Genomic DNA, 26,286 nt, shown 5'->3' with positions numbered 1-26,286 from the left:
AAATGTCTATTTAGGTCTTCTACTCAGTTTTTGTTGGGTTGTTTGTTTTTTAATATTGAGCTGCATGAGCTGTTTATATATTTTGGAGATTAATCCTTTGTCCGTTGCTTCATTTGCAAATAGTTTCTTCCATTCTGAGGGTTGTCTTTTTGTCTTGTTTATAGTTTCCTTTGCTGTGCAAAAGCTTTTAAGTATCATTAGGTCCCATTTGTTTATTTTTGTTTTTATTTCCATTACTCTAGGAGGTGGGTCAAAAAAGATCTTGCTGTGATTTATGTCAAAGAGTGTTCTTCCTATGTTTTCCTCTAAGAGTTTTATAGTGTCTGGTCTTACATTTAGGTCTTTAATCCATTTGAGTTTATTTTTGTGTATGGTGTTAGGGAGTGTTCTAATTTCATTCTTTTACATGTAGCTGTCCAGTTTTCCCAGCACCACTTTGTATATCCTTGCCCCCTTTTTCATAGATTAGTTAACCATAGGTGTGTGGGTTTATCTTTGGGCTTTCTATCCTGTTCCATTGATCTATGTTTCTGTTTTTGTGCCAGTACCATATTGTCTTGATTACTGTAGCTTTGTAGTATAGTCTGAATTCAGGGAGCCTGATTTCTCCAGCTCTTTTTTTCCCTCAAGATTGCTTTGGCTATTTAGGGTCTTTTGTGTCTCCATACAAATTTTAAGATTTTTTTTTTCTAGTTCTGTAAAAAATGCCATTGGTAATTTGTTAGGGATTGCATTGAATCTGTAGATTGCTTTGTGTAGTATAGTCATTTTCACAATATTGATTCTTCCAATCCAAGAACATGGTATATCTTTCCATCTGTTTGTGTCATCTTTGAGTTCTTTCATCAATGTCTTATAGTTTTCTGAGTACAGGTCTTTTACCTCCTTAGGTAGGTTTATTCCTAGGTATTTTATTCTTTTTGTTGCAATGGTGAATGGGATTGTTTCCTTAATTCCTCTTTCTGATCTTTTGTTGTTAGTGTATAGGAATGTAAGAGATTTCTGTGCATTAATTTTGTATCCTGCAACTTTACCAAATTCATTGATTAGCTCTAGTACTTTTCTTTTGGCATCTTTAGGATTTCCTATGTATAGTATCATGTCATCTGCAAACAGTGACAGTTTTACTTTCTTTTTCCAATTTGTATTCCTTTTATTTCTTTTTCTTCTCTGATTGCCATGGCTAGGACTTCCAAAACTATGTTGAATAATGGTGCCGACAGTGGACATCCTTGTCTGGTTCCTGATCTTAGAGCAAATGCTTTCCATTTTTCACCATTGAGAATGATGTTTGTTGAGGGTTTGTCGTATATGGCCTTTATTATGTTGAGGTAGGTTCTCTCTATACCCACTTTCTAGAGAGTTTTTGTCATAAATGGGTGTTGAATTTTGTTGAAAGCTTTTTCTGCATCTATTGAGATGATCATATGGTTTTTATTCTTCAGTTTGTTAACATGGTATATCACATTGATTGATTTGCATATATTGAAGAATCCTTGCATCCCTGGGTTAAATCCCACTTGATCGTGATGTATGACCCTTTTAATGTGCTGTTGGATTCTGTTTGGTAGTATTTTGTTGAGGATTTTTGCATCTATATTCATCAGTGATATTGGTCTATAGTTTTCTTTTTTTGTAGTATCTTTGTCTGTTTCTTGTATCAGGGTGATGGTGGCCTCGTAGAATGAGTTTGGGAGTATTCCTTCCTCTGCAATTTTTTGGAGGAGTTTGAGAAGGATGGGTGTTAGCTCTTCTTTAAATGTTTGGTAGAATTCACCTGTGAAGCCATCTGGTCCTGGACTTTTGTTTGTTGGAAGATTTTTAATCACAGTTTCAATTTCATTACTTTTGATTGGTCTGTTCATATTTTCTGTTTCTTCCTGGTTCAGTCTTGGAAGGTTATACCTTTCTAAGAATTTGTCCATTTCTTCCAGGTTGTCCATTTTATTGGCATAGATTTGCCTGTAGTAGTCTCTTATGATGTATTTCTGTGGTGCCCATTGTAACTTCTCCTTTTTCATTTCTAATTTTATTGATTTGAGTCCTCGCCCTCTTTTTCTTTTTCTAAGATTGATTGATTGATTGATTGATTGATTGATTGCTATGTTGGGTCTTCGTTTCTGTGCTAGGGCTTTCTCTAGTTGCGGCAAGCGGGGGCCACTCTTCATCGCGGTGCGTGGGCCTCTCACTATCGTGGCCTCTTTTGTTGCGGAGCACAGGCTCCAGATGCACAGGCTCAGTAGTTGTGGCTCACGGGCCTTGTTGCTCCGCAGCATGTGGGACCGTCCCAGACCAGGGCGCGAACCCATGTCCCCTGCATTAACAGGCAGATTCTCAACCACTGCGCCACCAGGGAAGCCCACCCTCTTTTTCTTGATGAGTCTGGCTAAAGGTTTATCAATTTTGTTTATCTTCTCAAAGAACCAACTTTTAGTTTTATTGATCTTTGCTACTGTTTTCTTTGTTTCTGTTTCATTTATTTCTGCTCTGATCTTTATGATTTCTTTCCTTCTACTAACTTTGGGTTTTGTTTGTTCTTCTTCCTCTAGTTCCTTTAGGTGTAAAGTTAGATTGTTTATTTGAGATTTTTCTTGTTTCTTGAGGTAGGATTGTATTGGTATATTCTTCCCTCTTAGAACTGCTTTTGCTGCATCCCATTGGTTTTGGATCATCTTGTTTTCATTGTCATTTGTCTCTAGGTATTGTTTGATTTCCTCTTTGATTTCTTCAGTGATCTCTTGGTTATTTAGTAACGTATTGTTTATCCTCCATGTGTTCGTGTTTTTTACGTTTTTTTCCCTGTAATTGATTTCTAATCTCATAGCGTTGTGGTTGGAAAAGATGCTTGATATGATTTCAACTTTCTTAAATTCACCGAGGCTTGATTTGTGACCCAAGATGTGATGTATCCTGGAGAATGTTCTCTGTGCACTTGAGAAGAAAGGGTCTGGAATGTCCTTTAAATATCAATTAAATCTATCTGGTCTATTGTGTCATTTAAAGCTTGTGTTTCCTTATTAATTTTCTGTCTGGATGATCTGTCCATTGGTGTAAGTGAGGTGTTAAAGTCCCTCACTATTACTGTGTTACTGTCAGTTTCCTCTTTTATAGCTGTTAGCAGTTGCCTTATGTATTGAGGTCCTTCTATGTTGGGTGCATATATATTTACAATTGTTATATCTTCTTCTTGGATTGATCCCTTGATCATTATGTAGTGTCCTTCCTTGTCTCTTGTAATGTTCTTTATTTTAAAGTGTATTTTATCTGATATGAGTATTGCCACTCCAGCTTTCTTTTGATTTCCATTTGCATGGAATATCTTCTTCCATCCCCTCACTTTCAGTTTGTATGTGTCCCTAGGTCCGAAGTGGGTCTTTTGTACACAGCATATATACAGGTCTTGTTTTTGTATCCATTCAGCAAGGCTGTGTCTTTTGGTTGGAGCATTTAATCCATTCACATTTAAGGTAATTATCAATATGTTATGTTCCTATTACCATTTTGTTAATTGTTTTAGGTTTGTTTTTGTAGGTCCTTTTCTTCTCTTGTTTTTCCCACTTAGAGTTCCTTTAGCATTTGTTGTAGAGCTGGTTTGGTGGTGCTGAATTCTCTTAGCTTTTGCTTGTCTATAAAGCTTTTGATTTCTCTGTTGAATCTGAATGAGATCCTTGCCGATAGAGTAATCTTGGTTGTAGGTGCTTCCCTTTCATCACTTTAAATGTATCGTGCCACTCCCTTCTGGCTTGTAGAGTTTCTGCTGAGAAATCAGCTGTTAACCTTATGGGAGTTCCCTTGTATGTTCTTTGTCATTTTTACCTTGTTGGTTTTAATAATTTTTCTTTGTCTTTAGTTTTTATCAGTTTGATTACTGTGTGTCTCGGCATGTTTCTTCTTGGGTTTATCCTGCCTGGGACTCTCCGAGCTTCCTTGACTTGGGTGGCTGTTTCCTTTCCCATGTTAGGGAAGTTTTCGACTATAATCTCTTTCAGTATTTTCTCGGATCCTTTCTCTCTCTCTTCTCCTTCTGGGACCCCTATCATGCGAATGTTGGTGTGTTTAATGTTGTCCCAGAGGTCTCTTAGGCTATCTTCATTTCTTTTCATTTTTTTTCTTTATTCTGTTCCCTGGCAGTGAATTCCACCATTATGTCTTCCAGGTCACTTATCCGTTCTTCTGCCTCAGTTATTCTGCTATTGATTCCTTCTAGTGTAGTTTTCATTTCAGTTATTGTATTGTTCATCTCTGTTTGTTTGTTCTTTAATTCTTCTAGGTCTTTGTTAAACATTTCTTGCATCTTCTTGGTCTTTGCCTCCATTCTTTTTCCGAGGTCCTGAATCATCTTCATTATCATTACTCTGAATTCTTTTTCTGGGAGGTTGCCTATCTCCACTTCATTTAGTTGTTTTTCTGGGATTTTATCTTGTTCCTTCATCTGGTACATAGTCCTCTGTCTTTTCATTTTGTCTGTCTTTCTGTGCATGTGATTTTCATTCCACAGGCTGCAGGATTGTAGCTCTTCTTGCTTCTACTGTCTGCCCTCTTGAGAAGAATCTTCTAATAATCCTGCATTGTATTCTGAAAACCATGTGATGGAAGAGGGCCAGGAGCTTTAGGGGGAGGGTTTCAATATTTAGTATTTAATCCTTCTGCTTTCAAAATGGTTACTGCCCTCAGCTATACCATGTATCCTCATCTCAGAGACCTTCTGTTTTTATTTTCTCCAGAACCCCCATTTTCTGCTGAGGTAGAAGAATTTGTCACCTGGTTGCACAAAGTAAGAAAGAGGATTTGGGAGGGAGGTCTAGCTGCCCCTTAGACTTCTGTCCTTTCCTTTTTCCCTGAATCATAAACCCTTGATGCTTCTCATTCTTGAGCCTTTGGGGTTCTATATGTATTGGAAAATGGGCTATGACTTAGCTTGCTCACTTAGGACATAGCTTCCCTGGGTCTGCTAGGTCAATTGTCTTTCCTTCTTCTGTTTTCTAATTTGCAACATTTTGTGGCTATCATTTTGTCTCCAGTTCTCTTTTCCCTCTTAGGTTTATGTCTTTACAAAAAAAAATCCTTTCATGTCAATTAGTGGGAATCCAGAGAAAAGTACAGGAAAATATGTATGTTTGGTTTCTTATATTTAAAGTGATTTATACTCTTCCTTCACATATATTTTACTGAGAAAATGTTCCAGGATGTTATTTGCTCTCTTAGTGGTTACTTTTTAAAAGTAAGGAAGGTAAGGACGCTACAGCAATAATTTTGGAGACATTTTAGAGCATTTCTTACTGAAACAGTACTTTTGAACCAATTGTTGCAGATATGTTGTTCAGATTGCACTGACCTTAATTCACAAAGACAAAAATGTCTATTTTAGATTGGGGGAATGAGGTAAATTGTGAAGATAAGTGAGGGGATGTGAAGGGAATGAAGTAAACTGTGAATACTCATGGTGGAGCAACACTAAAGAATAAAGCCCTGGGCCAGGTTGAGCTGGAGATGATGTTTTACCAGTAAAGTCAGGAAGCATGCCTGGAAGTAGAATCCAAATGGTTTTTGATGGGGAGCCCAGAGACAAACATCAATGGTCTAGTTCAAAGGGCAAGGCAGAGACACAGTGTTGGAAAGTTGAAAGGGACAATAGCTCAGAATCAAGGCTGAGGACAGCAAAAGAGGCCTGGACAATCCCGCTCTTATGAAATGCCATTAGGGTGGTTTGTGTGTATGGGAAAGATTTAAAAGAATAATATCCAGTGTTGTTAAAGTTATGAAGAAGTAGGCATTCTCATATATTCTTGGAGTGTATATATTTGTATAGCCTTTATGGAGAGTAATTGGTAATTATATTGAATATATTAAAATTTAAAATGTGGATTTACTGTTACTCAGTGATTCCATCCCTAGGATAATGATTCTATAGGAAAGACCAAAAAATTAACATACAAAGATGGATGTTCATTATATCATTGCCTGTAATAAGAAAAATTGAAACAACCAAAAAAACATTAATAGAAGATTGTTTAAATTCATAATGCTGCGTACCCAAATATAACTAGTCTTCATAAGGTGCTGCATTTAAAAGAAAGTAATTTAGTATCTTTCAAAGAACATTGAAAGAGGTCTAATTTGTAACCCACAACTCCGTTTAACAGTTTATCTCTGTTATACAACCTTATCATCGAATACTTGTAGCACCCATAAGTCAGACAAAGGAAATCAGGTCAATTAATATATACTGACACAGAACAATATCTAAAATATGCTGTTCAATTTTTTAAATGTTATAAAATAAAATATGTAACATGACCTTATTTATGTTTAAAAATATATAAAGGCTTCCAGCTTCAAGTAATGGCAAGTGGTTTGTATCAGACAAAACATCCTACTGATAATAATTATAAACTCTGCTTATGTATCTACTTCAGGGCACTAGAGAAGGACCAAAATCAGGCACAAACAGGAGGAGAGATAACTCACATTTAACTGGCTTTTCCCCTGCAGACATTCACTAGTCTGCAGAACACAGACTTATGGGACTAAATAGTTAGAGGCCAGACTACAAGGCTGCCAGAGCAACTGGAAATTGAAGGGAGCAGGGAAATCCCAGAAGGTTAGGAGTGATGGTTGGGAGGAGCCCCCAGATCTATGTACAAAATCTTCTCAAATGCTTGGCTGACTCTTCAGCTGCAGAGGCACAGGGCAAGTCTCCAAGGAGCAGAGCAGAAAACAACAGCTGGATGGCTGAAAGAAGTGAGCAGAGACTTCAGCAGTTGCCTGGTGCTGGGCAGACAGAGTTTGAAGTTAAAATCTACCAAATTAGAGGGGCTTGGCAAATATGTCTTGCATTTCTATGATATGCCAGAAGCATCATGCCTTAGATATAAGGACCATATCTCAGGACTGTGAGCTAAGGACTATGAGCCTAAGACTAAGAATAAAATTGAAATATAACTAGCCTAACAAAATGGAGAAACAAGCCTGCAGAAGAGTAATGTTATCTGCAAGAAATTTAGCTGCCTTCTGGAGCAAAACCCCAATAATCATCAGAGGAAGATAACAGAATTTAGATCATCCGCAGTATGTCATTTACAGTGTCCAGTGTACAGTAACAATTACCAGACACACAAAGAAACAGAAAAATGTGACCCATAATAAAGACACCAGGGCTTCCCTGGTGGCGCAGTGGTTGAGAATCTGCCTGCCAGTGCAGGGGACACGGGTTCGAGCCCTGGTCTGGGAAGATCCCACATGCTGCGGAGCAACTGGGCCCGTGAGCCACAACTACTGAGCCTGCGCGTCTGGAGCCTGTGCTCCACAACAAGAGAGGCCGCGATAATGAGAGGCCCGCGCACCGCGATGAAGAGTGGCCCCCACTTGCCACAACTAGAGAAAGCCCTCGCACAGAAATGAAGACCCAACACAGCCATAAATAAATAAATAAATAAATAACCCCAAAGTTTAAATAAATAAATAAATGAATACAAATGACACCAAAAAACAAAAATAAAATAAAAGGAGACCCACAGACAAAGCAGATGTTGAAATTAGTATATAAAGACTTTAAAATTACTATTATACATATGTTAAATAATTTACACAAAAGTGGATATAATACATGAAGACATGGGGATTTGGGGAAAGATATGAAAATGCTGGAAAAAAAAAAGATACGGAAATTGCAGAACTGAAAAATACAATATCTCAGATAAAGAATACAATACCTGAAAAAACATTGGGTGTGATTAACATCAGTTTGGAGATGGCAGAAGGAAAGATCAGGGAACCTGAAGAAAAGTCAACAAAAATCACCAAACTGAAAAGAGAAAAAAAAAAAAAAAAACTTGAAAAAAAATGAACAGAGACTCAGTTACCTATAGGAAAATAAGCAATCTAACATATGTGTTATTCAGAAGGAGAGGAGAGAACTAATGGGGCAAAAAATATTTAAGGAACTTTTGGCTGAAGTTTTCCAAATTTGCTTAATAATATCAGTCCATAAGTCTAAGAAACCCAGTAAACCCCAGAGGAAAAAACATAAGAGAAATTCATATCAAGGCACATCATTGTGTTAAATGGCTGAAAAGTAAGGATAAAGAAAAATATCTCAAAAACAGCCAAATAAAAGACACAATATATACATAAAAATAAAGATAGAATGACTGAAGATTGTTCATCAGAAATAACAAATAGGGAGTTGTTGAGGCAGGACTCCCCAGACCCTCTTCTCAGGGAAACATTAAGTCACAGTAAGTCCTCTATTCAAGGGAGGCATGGTGGGGAGGGCCAGGTCTCGGTTCCCCCATTATGTCCTAGAATTCCTACTCAACAGGGTTTTTTTTCATCTGGATCTTCTATATTTCTTTTCTCTCAAAATTTTTTTCTTTGATTTTTTTGCTCTGTTTAGGGAAAAATACTTTGATTTGGTCTTGCAAATCACTACTTCTCTTTTCAGTTGTATCTATTCTGTAATTCATCTCCAACACTGAGTTTTAGAATTTGTTCATCATTATTTTTAATTTTTAAGATGTCTTTCTTTTTCTCTGCTGCTTTTTCTATGGCAGCTGACTCTTGTTTAATGGATGTGATATCCATTGTATCTCAGGTACTAAATAAAATATTTTCAAGGCTTCTTACATTTGCTCATTCCTCAGATGTCAGTTTGTTGCCAAAAACCTTGGCTCCCTGTTCACCAATGCTGAATAGAAATATGGAGACAGAGATCTGGAGGAAAAGAAATAGAGAGGCTTTTTTATTTCTCTGCCAGGCAAAGGGAAGACACAGCAGGCTAGCGCCTCAAGAACTGTGCCCCTGTCTCCTGAGGAATTACAGGGGTCTTATAGGTGGAACTCGCAGTCCAGGGTAGGTGATAAGGATCAAAGTGGTGAATGAAGGTCTTGCGTTCTTCTTCTTCTTGCAGTATTTTAAAAGTCACTGCTGGCGTCAGGCAGCCCAGTAATTGGGTCTGGCAGCCCGGTAATTGAGTCCTTTTGTCTGTGGGTTATCGGCCTATGACCTTCTTTCTGAAATGCAAACAGCTACAAGGGGTGATTTGCTACAAGAAAGTGTAGGGAGAGTAAATACCAGGTGCAGGATGTAAATTACACAGAATTAGGGGGTAATAGGTGCAGAATGTAATTTACATCAAGTTGGGGGGGGTGACAGGTTAACTTTGTGAAGGACAAATCTAGTTACAGACACTACAGATTAGTAACAGTTAAAATAAAACTAAGATTGATTAACTCTTTCAGGCCAGTTTATGTTTCTTCTCTAGCCTGTTCACTCTTCCCTTTATTTTCCCTGTTATCAGGAGAGGAAAAAAACCTCATTTCTATTTTTGTTGCAACAAGTTCTTTACTGGTTCAGCTTTTAGTCTATGAGTTTGGTTCAAAGGTCTGATGGTTCTGGATTGCTCATTTTCAGATTCTCTGGGGGCTCCTCCTCCCTTTGCCAGACCCCCAGGCTGGAGAGCCTGATGTGGGGCTCAGACTTTCACTTCTGTGGGAGAACTTCTGTGGTATAATTATTTTCCAGGGTGGGTCGCCCACCCGTTGTGCATGGTATTTGATTTTATCACTATTGCGCCCCACCTATTGTCTTGCTGTAGCTTCTTGTCTTTGGATATAGGGTATCCTTTTGGTAGATTCCAGCATCTTTTTGTTGATGGTTGTTCAGCAGTTAGTTGTGATTTGGGTGTTTCAGTAAGAAGAGGTGAGGTCACGTTCTCCTACTCCGCCATCTTGTCTCCCCCTGTGGGTTGTTCATTTCCATATGTACATTTATCAGTATTTGTAGCTATATCATTTCCTGAGCAATTGTTACGGTTCTCTTCCAACACCCCTTACCAGGCATGCCCCTGGAATGTGATGACTGACAGATGTGTTGTCCCCAAGGTTTATGGGCAGGGGGATGGGCCAGCAGGGTGGAGGCATTCCTCAAACAAGCAAGTAGGGAAAGTTACCCCTTGGAGCACCTCAGAGGATTTCACACCTGTTCAAGTTGCCTTTCCTTACTTAACAATTCAGTAATATCTGGGCCATGCCCTACTGTTCTGTCTGGCCCCATCCATATTCTAGGAGGCCCCCATGGCTGGTTCTTTACTAAGAGCCTGAGGGCAAACACCATAACTAGCTCCTCAGTGTGCAACTTGGGGGACACTGGCCTGGCAGTGCTTCAACTCCTCGGTCGATATCCCATAATACACTTCTCTCCTGCTGACCTTGAGTTTGTTTTCCTCTTAGGAGAACCAGTGTATTCATATTTAATAGTCACTATTGAACATCCACTTTGTGCCAGGAGCTATACAAGGAAGAGAGGATACAATAATGAATAAGACAGCTGATGACTTGTTCTGATGAAGTTTACAGGCTAGAGAATTATTCATCCAGCAGCCCCTTCCTTCAGCTGTGTTTCTCATCTCTCTGGTATTTCTGCCAGTCTGCTACTACTCAGAACTTCTTTAGTTTCTATTCAACTGGCATTTTCTAGGACTTAGTCTTACCTAGGACTAAGACTTAGTCTTATGTTATGCATCTCATTTCCCGAGGGTTTGGGAGGAAGGAGAAGTAGCCGTCTTGGCTCAGTCCATGATCTTGAACTAACCAGCTTTTTTTTTTCTTCAAGTAGAAGAGGGATGGCAGTTGGAGTTCAGATGTACTCTATGACCCAGGAGCAAAACAGGTAGCTGCCACACCCCGAAGGAAGGCTTTGAATACACTTTTTCTTACACTGGCTCTGGCTGTGGAACTGGTGTCTCTTTGGAGATCAGGGTAAAAATATTACAGAATTCTAGACCAATTCTAATGTTAGGGAACAAGCCTAGGATGAGACTATGCAGCTCCCTGTTTTGCTTTCCGATTCTGCTTCTTCTAACATTCTTCGTGATCATCTTAACAACTGTGAGTTTAAGAATATGATTGAGAAAGTGCCAATTTGGGAGCATAAGAACAGAATATTTGACCCCCTCATGATCCACCATATATTCCTGACACACACACCCCATCACCACCCAAGGAACGCTTCTGAAGAAGAAACTTTTGCTGACACTATTCAAATATTGCTTTACTCCCTGATGTTTGGAGACCAACCAGACAGGTGGAGTCTTCAGGTCTTCTTTGGAACCCAAAAATCTCTTTATGCCTTTCAATTGCTCCTGTAGCTTTGACAGAAAACCTTATTTTCAACTAGAATTGATATTTATTCTAGTTGACCTTTGTTGATAAGTCCCCTTTCCCCTACTGGTTTTGGGAGATTTATTTTTGTTAGAATCAAACTGTGTGATAGGCTGCCTTCTCAGAAATAAAGACAAACACCTCACTAGGAGACTTGTTTAGCTACCCTTAGGCAAACACCAAACTGAATATTTAGCAATTCCTTTTTTTTTGAAGCTGGAAGGAGGGGGAGATGGTCCAAGGAAGCCAACTCCCAGTTCCAAGAAAGTAGAGACAGTATATGTGTACTTTTCTTTAGATGATTATCATTTTTAACCAACAGCTGCATGGTCAACCTCTAATACCTCTGTGACCACATCAAGGTGACAAAGTCAACCAAACCTCCGTTGACTGTCTGCCACAAAGCAACAGATTTTGTCTTCTGGTGATGATTTGATGAAGCATCCTTGCAGGGAGGAAGTGAAAAGGGATGCAGACAATGCTTTTTTGGCAGCAACAATATTTCTGTGGCTGGTTTCTTTTAACACAAAAGAGATCATGGCTGATAGATATGTCAGAGCTTCTTAGAGATGTGTCCTATTTTATGTGTGTTTTGCAGCACTCAAAAAAAAAAAAGTAAATTGGCCTTTTGTAGCTTCCAAGAAAACGTCCCTCTTCTTTTTGTTTGTTGCACATCTAAATCCCAGAATCATCTAGGAAAAGGGAGGGGATGAAGATTTGGCTTCCTCACTACCAACGTCATATTCCATCCCACATACCCAGACACAGGCACGTGCAGAAGAGAAGGTACTGTTTGTCTTACTGGATCTCAGTTTGGATATTTGATTTAAGTAGAGAAGCCTTGTGTCATAGCCAGTATGTATTGCATAAAGTTGCCCCTGAGACTAATCATCAGAAACTGGATAAATAGAACTGTGTGTTCAGATAAAATGGCTCCTTGGGAGATTATCCCAGAGTGATATGAGAACTCTGTACCCTATACCAAAGAAGTGGGTGATTTTAAAATATATGCGTATATAGTATTTGTATATATGTATATACCTATGTGTATATATACACGTATATGTATGTATGTACACACAGACAGTCACCTAAGTTTGTGTACAGAAGTTTGACTGCTTTGTTTCTGTACACACACACACACACACACCCATACCTAAATTTGTGTAGAGAGGTATAACTGTTTTCAGAACTTTCTTAGATATAGCATGAGTATAATGTCTGTTTATACCTCTTCCTTCTGGTAACTCTCCTTTTTTTCTTCTTAATCATCTTTAAAATAAATTTGGCCTCTTTCTGAGTTTTTGAACCTTTTAGTACCTACATATAAATCAACTGATCAACTTCTGAAGACTGCTTTTGAGGGAAGGAGAAGGCAGGTACAGAAAGATGGGAACAAATTTCATGGGGCCTTTGGCTCAATTCTGAGAATCCAAATTTAGGGGACAAAGAAAATGTCAGACTGGCCTTCGTGGTTTGCCCTCCGTTCTTTTGCTTCATAGAGGTCCTCTCAGTCTTTGGAATTAATATCCACCAATCTCAGGGGACTGTATAATTGAGTAAAAACAGTTACACCCAAAGTGGCAACAGTAAGAGACTTAGAATTAATACATCTTTGGGGCCAAAATATTCAGCTTAATTGAGTATAATTTGATAAACCCTGGGTATAATTTAAGTAAGCATATGGACACAGAAGGGAAAAAATAAAGTTCTCCAGTTATGAAGAAGGGATTCACCCTATGGTACACACTAGAACTAAAATTATGAGGGCGAATTTGGAGACAAAATAGAAACCCCTACTTAAGTTCCAGAGATTTCTTTAGACTTGTCTCTTATTTCTACACACAGACTTATTCAGTGATCTTAAATGTCTATGAAATCTAGTATAGATTTCTATATTTGGCTTCTACTGAAAGAAAAATTTCAAACCTTAAACTTTTGACATTTAAAATGTGAACATTATTTAGCCCTAGTAAAGAGGGAAATTCTGCCATTTGCAACAATATGGATGTACCTTGAAGACATTACACTAAGTGAGATAAGCCAGTCACAGAAGGACAAATGCTGAATTATTCCACTTACATAAGGTATCTAAAGTAGTCAAACTTACAGAAACAGAGAATACAATAGTGGTGTCAGGGGCTGGGAGGAGGGGAATATGGGAAGATGTTGTTCACTGGGTATAAAGTTTCAGTTATGCTAGATGAATGCATTCTAGAGATCTGTTACACAACTTAGTGCATATAGTTAGCAAGACTGTATCGTGCACTACAAAATTTGTTAAGTGCACACTTAGATGGGTAGATCTTGTGTTAAGTGTTCTTACCTAGAAAAAACAAACAAGCAAAAACAACAACAAAAAACCCCAAAGGGACACAAGGAAACCTTGGGAGGTGTTGTGCTGGAAGTGTCTGTTACCTTGATTGTCATGACGGTGTCACAGGTGTGTGCATATGGCCAAACTTATCAAAATGTACACATTAAATATATGCAGTTCTTTGTGTATCAATTCTGTCTCTAATAAAGCTGTTAAAAATTGATACTTGAACAAAAGGAAAAAAATTAGTTACATATGAGGTATGATTATCAATATAAGACTAGATTTCCTTCCATTTGTTTATTCACCAAGCATTTATTGAGAGACTGCTCTGTGCCAGGCACTGCACTAGGCACTGAGGATTCAAAGAGTAGTAAGAAATAGTCCGTTCCTGGCCTCACGGAGCAAGAGGAAGTCAGACAAGGCCTCATATCAGGATGAGGAAGTATAATGAGTGCTGCTGGGCACCGGGGCAGTGCAGGGGCGGGGCGGGGGGCAGAAAGAGAAGAGTACGGGTTTGCTCTAGAAGGAATCACAGAGGCCTCTCCACAGGGCTTCTCAAAACATGGCAGCTGGCTTTCCCCGGAGCAAAGGATCCAAGAGAGAGAGAGAGACCAAGACAGAAGCCACAGAGTCTCTTACAACTAGTTCAGAAGTTACATACCATCACTCATGCCTTATTCTCTTGGTCACACCCATCAACCCTGTACAGTGTGGGAGGGGACTCCAAAAGGGTATGAACACCAGGAATTTGGGGACTCACGGGGGACTGTCTGGGAGACTAGCTACCTCAGTTCCTAGAAAGAGTCAAAGAAGACAGTACTGCTTTTTATTAACTGAGCCACCATCCAGTAATCCCCATTAAGGTTTTGATTAAAAGTGAATAAAAGCACATGCCTTAGGCCTTGAGGTCTAAAGAAAACCTCTTACTTCTTCCTGAATCTAAATCTTGGGATCTTAGTACCCTCTAGAAGGATGCATGGAGGAAAGATGACAAAATGACAGAGAAAATAAGGTGACTAATAACTTACCTTCTTAGGCACTTACATAGAGGAGGTGGAGAGTCAGAGAGAGGGCTGAGTCCACTTGCCCACCCAACTGTATATAATAGAAAAGAAAGAGAACCACTCCTAGGGATGGCAACCCTGCCCCCAATTGCAGTTGTCCCTTTGTATCCACAAGGGATTGGTTCCAGGACTCTGCAGATACCAAAATGCGTGGATGCTCGGGTCCCTTATGTAAAATGGTGTGTGTTTGCATATAACCTCCTATATACTTTAAATCATCTCTACATTGCTTATAATACCAAATACAATGTAAATGCTGTGTAAATAATTGCTGGCGAGTGGCAAAGTCAAGTTTTGCTTTTTGCAACTTTATGAAATTTATCTCCAAATATTTTTGGTCCATGGTTGGTTGAATCTGCAGACATGGAACCCATGGATACAGAGAGCTGACTGTACAACGTTCTGTTTCTGGTCCCGGACACTGACCAGTCAGATTAGCAACTCCTTTTCCCTTGGGTTGGTGGCAGGGAGGCTAGGAAAAAGCAAGATGGCAGGTAGGAAGGAGTAGAAAATTCCTTTTGCCTGTACTGAAGGTGTTGTTATCCCTGTTTTTCCTATGAGAAAACTGAGATGTGGAAAGGTTAATTGAAGTTTAGTGAGGCCTAATTCTAAGAAACCATGAATGAAAATCTCAACTTTTAAATTCAGCCATAGTGGTCACATCAGGTCAAAGGTACCATAATTGCTGCTGAACTTGTGATGTACTCCAAAAATTTTTTTTGGCATTTCTTCTAGGTTATACATTAAAATAACTAAAGACACACATTCAAGAAATAGAAACACAAGAGGGAACTTTGAATCATTTATTGCTGCCTATTCTTTGCAGAGGTAAGGAGACTGACATCTCAAGAGTTAATGGTTGGGAATGGAGGCCAGGTCTTTTATACCCCAGTCTCGTGCTTTCCCTCTGTGGCACTGTGATGGGGTTCCTGAATATATGCTTCTCCTGACATTCGTTGGAATCTTCCTCTTCCCCAGCTGTATGAGAGGCAGGAGAATGTGGTAGAAAGAGCACTGGTCTTAGAAGCCCCAGGTTAAGTCCCAGCTCCATCTTGTGTGATCTGGGCACACTCTCCTCAGTTTCTTCTTCTAAAAAATTGGTATAAAAATATTTGCCAACCTCTCAGGATAGTTGTAAGGATGAAAGGAGATACTAGCTGTGAAAAATCTCTGTAGGCTCCAGGTACTGGGCAAAGGTAAAGAATCAGTTTCGGGAAATCTAAATCTGTGCAGTTTCCAACTGCCAAGCTAAGATGGCCATGCCCCCAGCTTCTTATATTTTGCTTCCTCTAGAATTTTTTGACTCTCAACTTTTGCACGTTGCACCCCTTCCTCTTTGTATGATTTTATTTCCACTGATGGTGGTCCAGCTGAATTCTGGACCCAGCGTCCAGAGAGGTCAGTGACTCAATTCTGGACCCAGCGTCCAGATGAGGTCATCCCTGATGTGGGATGGTTTTCCCCTCCCCAAGGCCACGAGAATGAGCAGAGTGTGTGAGTACTGCTTAGCAGGGAAGAAAGCAAACAGTCCTATCATTTAATAGGAGTCTTAAAAGTTTTAGCTGCTTTAGTGAGTATGGACATTGAGACTGTATGGCAACTGCTCCTACTAACGGTGGAGATTTATTATCCCAGAAAATCATTTCAGTCTGTGGCGATTCCACAGAGACCATTGTATGATCATGGGTATAATTAATAGCAGAACTGTTTGGGAAGGGCATCAACATTTATGCAGTGCCTCCCACACCCAAGGCAGAGAGTGAGGTGTGTGAGGTTGGTGTCGTTCTCGCTTTGCAGAGGAGAAAGCTGAAGTTCAGAGAGGTTAGGTAGTTGGTCCAAGGTCCCAAGCTTGTAAATGGTAGAGTCAAGACTTGAATCCAGGTCTTTGCACTTTCTGTAGTGCAGACACCAGGGAGAGTCTGATGCATTTTGAATCATTTACCTGTGTTTGAAAATGAGGGACTGTGTGGGGAGATACAATAATTAAAATAGTTTAACCAGTTGCCCATAGTTTGGAAACTTTGGAGAAAGAGAGGTTAAAATGTAGATTAAACATGGAAAATTAAAACCCCACGCTTCTCCTACCTCTGGACACCAGACATGGATACACTTTTAATAACAGCTCTTTTTCAGACACTGCCATCAGGAGGAGATTTCAACACCAGGGCCACTGATGAGTGGAGGGTACAGAAGGTCACAACAAAATACAGAGGGCCTAAAACAAGGATTTAAAGGTGTGTCAGTCTGGCAAGAAGAAATTAAGTGAAACTCAGAAAGTTCTCAAATACATAGAAAGAGATTTTGTTTCACAGCTTCTATAAACAAACCCCAAAATACGTGGACTTCTAGGAAACAGAGAAGTTATCAAATTGCCAAGGTGTTAATGGTCAGTTCTTGGTATTGTTAGAGCACAGTCTGACTTGCACACCTGACTGAAATGTTTTCTTTAACAAGCATATGCTTTCTCGCTAGTGATTCTTAATATTTCTGCTACAAGGCAACTCATACTTTTGGTAGTCTGATCACTCTGGTCAGAAAAATAAAACTTATTGAGCACATACTAGGTGCCTGGCTATGACCTAGGTACAGAGGATACAAATGAAAACAGAATATATGCTTTCATGGAGTTTTTAGCCTGATGGGGAAAGCAGTTAAGTCAACAAGGAATTATAACATGTGCATTATGATAAGAGCTCGGTGAAGGTAGGACAGGGTGCTTGTGGAAATGCAATAGAAGGGGAGCTACCTCAGTCTTAGAAGGTCATTGAAAGCTTCCTAGAAAAAGTGCCATCTAAGCTGAGACCCCAAGGATGAGTAGGAGCTGATGGGAGTGGGTTAGTCAGGGTTCTCCTGAGAAGGAGAACCCACAGGAGGTATACAGAGACGTATATAAGAGGGGAGTTATTATAGGAATTGGCTAACACAGTTATGGAGGCCTAAAAGTCCCACAATCTATGGTCTGCAAGGTGGAGAACCAGGAAAGCCAGTGGTGTACTTCAGTCTGAGTCCAAAAGCCTGAGACCCAGGGGAGCCAGTGGTGGAAGTCCCAGTCTGAAGCTAGATGTCCCGGCTCAAGCAGACAGCAAATTCACCCTTCCTCTATCTTTTTATCCTATTCAGACCTTCAGCTGATTGGAAGGTACCCACCTGCATTGGTGAGGGAGATCTTTACTCAGTCTACTGAGTCAAATGATAATCTCTTCCAGAAACACTCTCACAGACACACCCAGAAATAATGTTTTACCATTTATTCCTTAGCCCAGTTAAGCTGACACATAAAATTAACCATCACAGGGGGTATATATTCAAAGCAGATGGAGGAACATGTGCAAAGGGGTAGAAGTGAGAAAATAGAATGTGATTGGGGAACAGAAAGAGATGCAGTTTGGCTGGAGTATTGAGAGTAGAGATGGCTGGAGAGATGGGCAGGGGGCTAAGCTTGCCATGCAGGTTAAAGAGTTAGGATTTTCCTAAGAAAAACTGGAAGCCATCAAAGGGATTTAAGCGTGAGGCTAAAATGATCATGCTTGTGTTCTAGAAAGATCATTATTCTGTATGTATGTGTTTCAGAAAGACCTAAATGGTGATTTGGAGTGTGAGACTCAGGATGGGGGACAAGACCAGAAGCAGGATAACCAATAGGTGATAATTGTCATCATCCAGGCCGGAGATGGGCATGGTCTAGTCCACGTCACACCATTAGAGGTGGAGAGACTGGAGAGATCCAAGAGCTTCTTCAGGAGTGAACTGAATCCACAGAACCTTGACCCTGATTAAACATGAGAAATGCAACAGGGAAGCAGTCAAGGATGGCTCCCAGGTTTCCAGGAGGTATGGATGGGACTGCCAGCTCCTGAACTAGAACACTGCTGAAGGAGCAGGTTTCAGAGAGGTGTGGGTGAGTTCCATTTTGGGAATTGCTGGGGGAGTGTGCAGTACATCCAAGTGGAGCTCTTCAATACAGAGGAGGAACCATGTGTTGGAATCTTAGGAGAGAAATCTGAATGAGTTTTGGATTTGGGAGTCATTGGTAAGTGGATGGCCCTTGAATGCAAGGCTGAAATCACATTGGCAAGGCTAGCTCCAGCATCCTGTCTTCAAAGAGGATCTGGAAGCTCCCATTTTTTCTTGATTTTCTTGATCAGACCATGTACATATAATTAAAACACAATATCCATTCTTATGTCACTTTATGCTTTTGAAAGTAGTCGCCGTGTGTCCCTAGGACTGTTGGGTGAGGTACACAGAGAGAAACGATGCACATTTTATATACGTCCGAGGTCATGAAGTGCCACGCACTGAGAGAGCTCAGGGCTCTTTTCACTACCCTGTATAGTCGTTGAGGCCACCTGTCCTGACACTGCATAAAGAATACCCTCAATTCACAGACAGCCATGACAGGACTGAAATTCACGATGACCCATAAAAGACCTAAGAGAAGCAAGGGGACAGCCTCTCTACCAGGCTCAGTGGATTTTAGCTTCTGCTGCCCTCACCCCATCACCCTTGTCCACCCTGTGTTGACCTCAGCACAGTTTCACACTGCCCCTGTCTGCCCACAGCAGGTCTGTGAGGAAGGTCCACGGCTCCATGGCTCCCAAGTCCCTGGACACTCGGCCATTCACCATTTGTAAGAGGTGGCCCAACGAGCACCGAAATGCTCAAAGGCAGAGCCAGAGTGATGCGATAACACGGAGAGAGGTCTGGTAGGTTGGGAATGGGAGAAGGAGGAAGTTTTCCTGATGATCCAGGAAATCATAGTATGTGGAGAAGAGATTAAAAGATCATGTGGGTTTGGGGCTTTGTTTTGGTTTTGTTTCTGAGCAGTGGAATTCTCTTTCCTCAAAGAATTCTTGAACCGGACTCCAATATATCAAATGGTTTAAAAAAAAAAAAAAGGAACTGCTCCGATAGAAGCAGGAGCCCTGGGACCTGAGCCAGCCTCCTGGCGGGGCTGGGGGCATCCCACCCCCTTAATACTCACCCAGGGTCTTCTAGGCTTCTTGGAACACTTTTGAAAAACGGTAGTTTAGTCCATGCCCCCAGGATGGTGGAAGATACAGAAGAATGAGAGATGGAGCTCTAGAGTCAAACTCCCCTGGTTTGAATCTGGTCGGGCTGCTTCTTAGCTGTGTGATTTGGGACAAGTTATTTAAGAGTTCTGAGCCTCAGGTTCGTTATCTGTAAAATGCGGGTGGGAAGTACAGAATTGCTGTGACAGTTAAAAGAGAAAAAATGCCTAAAGTACTGAGCACTGCTCAGCATTTGGTATATTCTCAATAATGGAAATTATTATTGTTGTTGTTGTTATCAGTTGCCAAACATTTGGATTTTTACAGATTTTTCAAGCTGGAAATTTAGCTTTTTTTTTAATTCATTTATTCTTTATTTTTATTTATTTTTGGCTGTGTTGGGTCTTCGCTGCTGTGCGCGGGCTTTCTCTAGTTGTGGCGAGCGGGGGCTACTCTTCGTTGCGGTGCATGGGCTTCTCATTGCGGTGGCTTCTCTTGTTGTGGAGCACAGGCTCTAGGTGCGCGGGCTTCAGTAGTTGTGGCACACAGGCTTAGTTGCTCTGCGGCCTGTGGAATCTTCCCGTACCAGGGCTTGAACCCGTGTCCCCTGCATTGGCAGGAGGATTCTTAACCACTGCTCCACGAGGGAAGCCCGAAATTTGGCTTTTTAAAGATAGGCTAGAAATTTGGACTTTTTGGTGAGGATCTCCCAATTTTTAAGTAATTAATTGAAAAAATAAACCAACAACAACAAAACTGAGCTAAATAAGATGACCTCCAGCACTCCACTGGAGACCTCTGGAGTAAATAGTTAATGCATGATTATACATGGGATGTACCATATATGATTAAACATGTATATAGATCCATGTATGGTGGAGGCTGAATTATCCTGGAGGGGGAGGGGCGGGAGGCTGAGAGGCTTGGAAGGAGGAAGAGGCCTGAAGCTGTGCCTGGGTCCATGGGGTGGGGTTGTGGGTTGCTTTAGTTGGTACAGGTTGGACCCTGCCATCCTGCTGTGGGAGAGATTCATGTTTCTGGGGTGAGGGAACATTTTCTTCCCTGACCTGCCATGGTGATACCAGGATTCACAAAGGAAAGGCTGATCCTCGCACTTCCCAGTTGCATTCAACTCAGGAGCTTTTGCATGGACCCCTCTTTATTTGAAATATTGATATTTTGTTTATCATGGATTTTTTTGCATCAATTTTGATTTTTTAAAAATATTGCATTTAAAATTTTATTTTTAATGGGAACTTCTATTAAGTAGGAAGATATAATATCTTTATTTTATTTTTTATTTTTTGAGACCAGGAAAAGTATTTTATTCTTCTTTTTTATACATCCATACTACTTAGCATAGAGCTATACTCTTTTTTTTTTTTCCCCTGTGCTATACAGTAGGTCCTTGTTGGTTATCTATTTTAAATACAGCAGTGTGCACAAGGACATAATAACTTTAGAGGATAGTTGCTAAGGAGGTAGGTTCTATAGTTAGACTACCTGCATTTTATTTTATTTTTAAAATTTTATTTATTTATTTATTTAATTGAAATATAGTTGATACACAATATTATGTTAGTTTCAGGTGTGCAACAAAGTAATTTGACATTTAAATACATTACAAAATGATCACCAACATAAATCTACCAACCGTCTGTCCCCATATAAAGTTATTGACTTATTTATTTTATAACTGGAAGTTTGTACGTCTTAATTCCCTCATCTATTTTGCCTACCCTCTGTCCTCCACTCCTCTGGCAAACACCCATTTATTTCTTCTTTGTATTTATGAGTCTGTTTTCATTTTGTTTTTTCATTTGTTTCGTTTTTTACATTCCACATATAATTGATATCATATGGTAATTGCTTTTCTCTGTCTGATTTATTCCACTTAGCGTAATACCCTCCAGATCCAACCATGTTGTTACAAATGGCAAGATTTCGTTCTTTTTTATGGCTGAATAACATTCCATTGTATATATATACCACACCTTCTTTATCCATTCATCTGTTGATGGGCACTTGGGTTGTTTTCATATCTTTGCTATTATAAATAATGCTGCAGTGAACGTAGGGGTGCATATATCTTTTCAAATTAGTGGTTTTGTTTTCTTCAGAAAAAACACCCAGAAGTGAAATTGCTGCATCCTATCATAGTTCTCTTTTTAATTTTTTGAGGAAACTCCATGCTGCTTTCCACAGTGGCTGCATCAGTTGACAATCCCACCAACAGTGTGTGAGAGTTCTCTTTTCTCCACATCACCGTCAACACTTGTTGTTTGTTGTCTTTTTGATGATAGCCATTCTGATAGTTCTAAGGTGATATCTCATTGTGGTTTTGATGTGTGTTTCCCTGATGATTAGTGACATCGAACATCTTTTCATGTGCCTGTTGACCATTTGTATGTCTTCTTTGGAAAAATGTCTATTCAGGTCCTCTGCCCATTTTTAAATCAGATTGTTTGGTTTTTTTGATATTGAGTTGTGTGAGTTCTTTATGTATTTTGGATATTAACCCCTTATTGGATATGTCATTTGCAAATATCTTCTCCCATTCAGTAGGCTGCCTTTTGTTTGCTGATGGTTTCCTTTGCTGTGTAAAAGCTTTTTAGTTTGATGCAGTCCCATTTGTTTACTTTTGCTTTTGTTTCCCTTGCCTGAGGAGACAGATCCAAAAAATATTGCTAAGACTGATGTCAAAGAGTGTGCTGCTTATGTTTTCTTCTAGAATTTTTATGGTTTCAGATCTTAAATTCAAGTCTTTAATCCATTTTGAGTTTATTTTCTTACATGGTGTGAGAAAGTGGTCCAGTTTGATTCCTTTGCATGTAGCTGTCCAGTTTTCCCGGTATCACGTATTGAAGAGGCTGCCTTCAACATTTTTCTTGCCTCCTTTGTCATATATTAATTGACCATATTAGCATTGGTTTATCTCTGGGATGTCAATTCTGTTTCACTGATATATGTGTCCTTTTGGTGCCAGTACCATACTGTTTTGATTACTGTAGCCTTGAAGTATAGTTTGAAATCATGAGCATATAACCTCCAGCTTTGTTCTTCTTTCTCAAGATTGCTTTGGCTATTCACGGTCTTTAGTGGTTCCATACAAATTTTAGGATTATTAGTTTTAGTTCTGTGAAAAATGCCATTTGTAGTTTGATAGGGATTGCATTAAATCTGTAGATTGCCTTGGGTGGTATGCAATATTAATTCTTCCAATCCGTGAGCAAGGTATCTTTCCATTTGTCTGTGTCATCTTCAATTTCTTTCATCAATGTCTTATACTTTTCAGAGTACAGGCTTTCACCTCCTTAGTTAGACTTACTCCTATGTATCTTATTCTTTTTGACACACTGTAAATCGGATTGTTTTCTTAATTTCTCTTTCTGGTAGTTCATTATTAATGTATAGAAGTGCAACAGATTTCTGTATATTAATTTTGTATCCTGCAACTTTACTGAATTCACTTATTAGTTCTAATAGTTTTTTGGTGGAGTCTTTATGGTTTTCTAAATAAAGTATCATGTCATCTGCAAACAGGACAGTTTTACTTAACTTAGATGCCTTTTATTTCTTTTTTTCTCTGATTTTGGTGGCTAGAACTTCTGATACTAGTTTGAATAAAAGTGGTGAGAGTTGGCATCTTTATCTTGTTCCTGACCTTAGAGGAAATGCTTTCAGTTTTTCACCATTGAGTATGATGTTGACCATGGATTTGTCATATATGGTCTTTATTATGTTAAGGTATGTTCCCTCTATATACACTTTGTTAAGAGTGTTTGTCAAAAAGCTTTTTCTGCATCTATTGAGGTGATCATATGACTTTTATCTTTCATTTTGTTAATGTGGTATATCATATTAATTGATTTGCAGACATTGAGCCATCCTTGCGTCCCTGGGATAAATCCCACTTGATCATGTGGTATGATCCTTTTAAAGGAATTCTGTTTGCTAATATTTTGTTGAGAATTTTTGCTTTCATATTCATCAGTGATATTGGCTTGTAATTTTCTCTTTTTTTGTGGTGTCTTAGTCTGGTTTTGGATTCAGGGTGATGCTGGCCTTGCAGAATAAGTTTGGAAGCATTCCTTCCTCTTCAGTTTTTTGGAATAGTTTGAGAAGGATAGGTGTTAACTAATCTTTAAATATTTGGTAGAATTTGCTTGTGAAGCCATCTCATGCTGGACTTTTGTTGGGTGTTTTTCTTTATTACTAGTTAGATTTCATTACTGGTAATTCATCTGGTCAGCTGTTTTATTTCTTTCTGATTCAGTCTTGGAGGATTGTATGCTTCTAGGAATTTATGCATTTCTTCTTGATTGTCCAATTTGTTGGCATATAATTGTTCATAGTAATTTCTTATGATCCTCTGTATTTCTGTGATATCTGTTATAACTTCTTCTTTCTCAGTTCTGATTTTATTGATTGGGCCCTCTCTCTCTCTCTCTCTCTCTCTTTTTGATAAGTCTGACTGAGGTTTATCAATTTTGTTTATCTTTTCAAAGAACCACCTGTTAGTTTCAGTGATATTTTTTAATTTTTTTTTTTAGTCTCTATTTCATTTTTTTCTGCTTTCATCTTTATTATTTCTTTCCTTCAACTAATTTAGTTTCTTTTTTTCTTTTTCTAGTTCCTTTAGATGTAAGGTTAGGTTGTTTATTTGAGATTTTTTATTTGCTTGTTTCCTGAGGTAGGCCTATATCACTATTAACTTCTCTCTTATAACTGTTTTTGCTGCGTCCCATAGATTTTACAATGAGTTTCCATTTTCATTGTCTCAAGGTAGTTTTTGATTTCCTCTGAGCTCTTCAGTGAGCCATTGGTTTTTTAGTATAGTTTAGACTCCATGTGTTTATGTTTTTTCCAGTTTTTATCTGGTAGTTAATTTCTAGTCTCATACCATTGTGGTCAGAAAAGATGATATGATTTCAGCCTTCTTAAATTTATGGAGCCTTGTTTTGTGGCCTAGAATGTGACCTATCTTTGAGAATGTTCCATGTGCACTTGATAAGAATGTGTATTCTGCTGCTTTTGGATGGAATGTTCCATATATATATTAAGTCCATCTGATCTAACGTGTCATTTAAGGCCAATGTTTCCTTGTCTGGATGACCTGTCCATTGATGTAAGTGGAGTGTTAAAGTCCCCTACTATAATTGTGTTACTATTAATTTCTCCCTTTGTAATATTTGCTTTATGTATTTAGGTGTTCTTATGTTGGGTGCATATATATTTATAAGTGTTATATCTTCTTGTTGGATTGATCCCTTTATCATTATGTAGTGCCCTTCTTTGTCTCTTTTTAGAGTCTTTGTTTAAAAATCTGTTTTATCTGGTGTAAGTATTGTTACCCCGGCTTTCTATTCATTTCCATTTTCGTGGAATGTATTTTTCTATTCCCTCACCCTGTGTATGTCTTTAGATCTGAAGTGAGTCTCTTGTAAGCAGCATATATATGGATCTTGGGGTTTTTTTTTAAACCATTCAGCTACTCTGTGTCTTTTAATTGGAGCATTTAGTCCATTTACATTTAAAGTAATTATTGATAGGTATGTACTTATTGCCATTTTGTTTTCTGATTTTTTTTTAGTTCTTCTTTGTTTCTTCTCTTGCTCTCTTCCTTTGTGGTTTGATGACTGTCTTTAGTGTTATGTTTTGACTCCTTTCTCTTTACTTTTTGTGTATCTATTATAGGTTTTTGGTTTGTGGTTACTAAGAGGTAGGGGTGTGTGTGTGTGTGTGTGTATGTGTGTATATATATATATATTTTTTAAGTTGACGATCTCTTAAGCTTGAACATGTTATAACAGCCATATAATTTTAAGTTTAAACCCCCCACCACATTTTATGTTTTTGACATAATATTTTACCTATTTTAATTTTGTGTCTTTCTTCACTTATTGTAGATATAGATGATTTTACTACTTTTTTTCCTTTAACCTTCCTACTAGCTTTCTAAGTGATTGATCTACTACCTTTTCTATTGTTTGCTTTTACCAGTGAGATATTTCCTTTCATAATTGTCTTATTTCTAAGACGATTGTGGCCTTTTCTTTTCTACTTAGTGAACTCCCTTTAACATTTCTTATAAGGCTGGTTTAGTGGTGGTGAACTCTTTTAGCTTTTGCTTGTCTGTAAAACTCTTTATTGCTCCTTTAATTCTGCATAGACCCCGTCTTTATTTGAAATATTGATATTTTGTTCATCATGGATTTTTTTGCATTAATTTTGATTTTTAAAAATGTTTCATTAAAATATTACTTACCTCAATTTCTGAGTTTTTGGATGTCCCCTTAACCTTTGTGTCCAAGGTGAGCACCTCACTTGCCTCACCCTAGTCCCTGCCCTAAATCCCAGCCCCAAGTCATGATTTAGTGGATTGTCCATGTAACAGGCTGTCTGTTGGAGGCAGGTACTCAGCCCTCATAGCTGCTTGAGGGAAGACAATCACCCCACAGAGCAGGTGGATGCTGGGGAATGCAGACCAATTTTGATTGTAGCCAAAGCAAACAGTCTCTAAGTAACAAATCTACTGGAGGATCAAGACATTCCAAAGGCAAACAGGAACAGTTTCCAGAAGACTTATTCTTTTAGATTCCTGGCACTTCTTATTTCTCCAGTTCCTTAGGAAGGAAATGCACAGACTGACTTGTAGGGGATCAACTGTGACTGTCAGCCCCCCAAGCTTACAAACATTTTCCCCCTTTGTTCCATTATGAAAGGTACAG

The 26,286-nt window shown here is 39.0% G+C and overlaps 1 protein-coding gene across 1 annotated transcript in view; it reads left to right on the top strand.

Annotated features, from left to right (window-relative positions):
* Positions 1 to 26,286, top strand: part of LOC309640391 (uncharacterized protein) — a 52,021-nt gene that overhangs the window by 6,996 nt on the left and 18,739 nt on the right. The window contains exons 2-3 of the mRNA XM_082419110.1: positions 15,279 to 15,371; positions 16,677 to 16,777. Coding sequence (XP_082275236.1) covers positions 15,279 to 15,371; positions 16,677 to 16,777 — 194 coding nt within the window. The remainder of the gene's footprint in view (positions 1 to 15,278; positions 15,372 to 16,676; positions 16,778 to 26,286) is intronic.

The sequence above is a fragment of the Balaenoptera physalus genome, assembly GCF_965194825.1.
Source record: "Balaenoptera physalus genome assembly, chromosome: 13".
Classification (NCBI taxonomy): Eukaryota; Metazoa; Chordata; class Mammalia; order Artiodactyla; family Balaenopteridae; genus Balaenoptera; species Balaenoptera physalus.
This window is presented reverse-complemented; position numbering and strand designations above follow the sequence as displayed.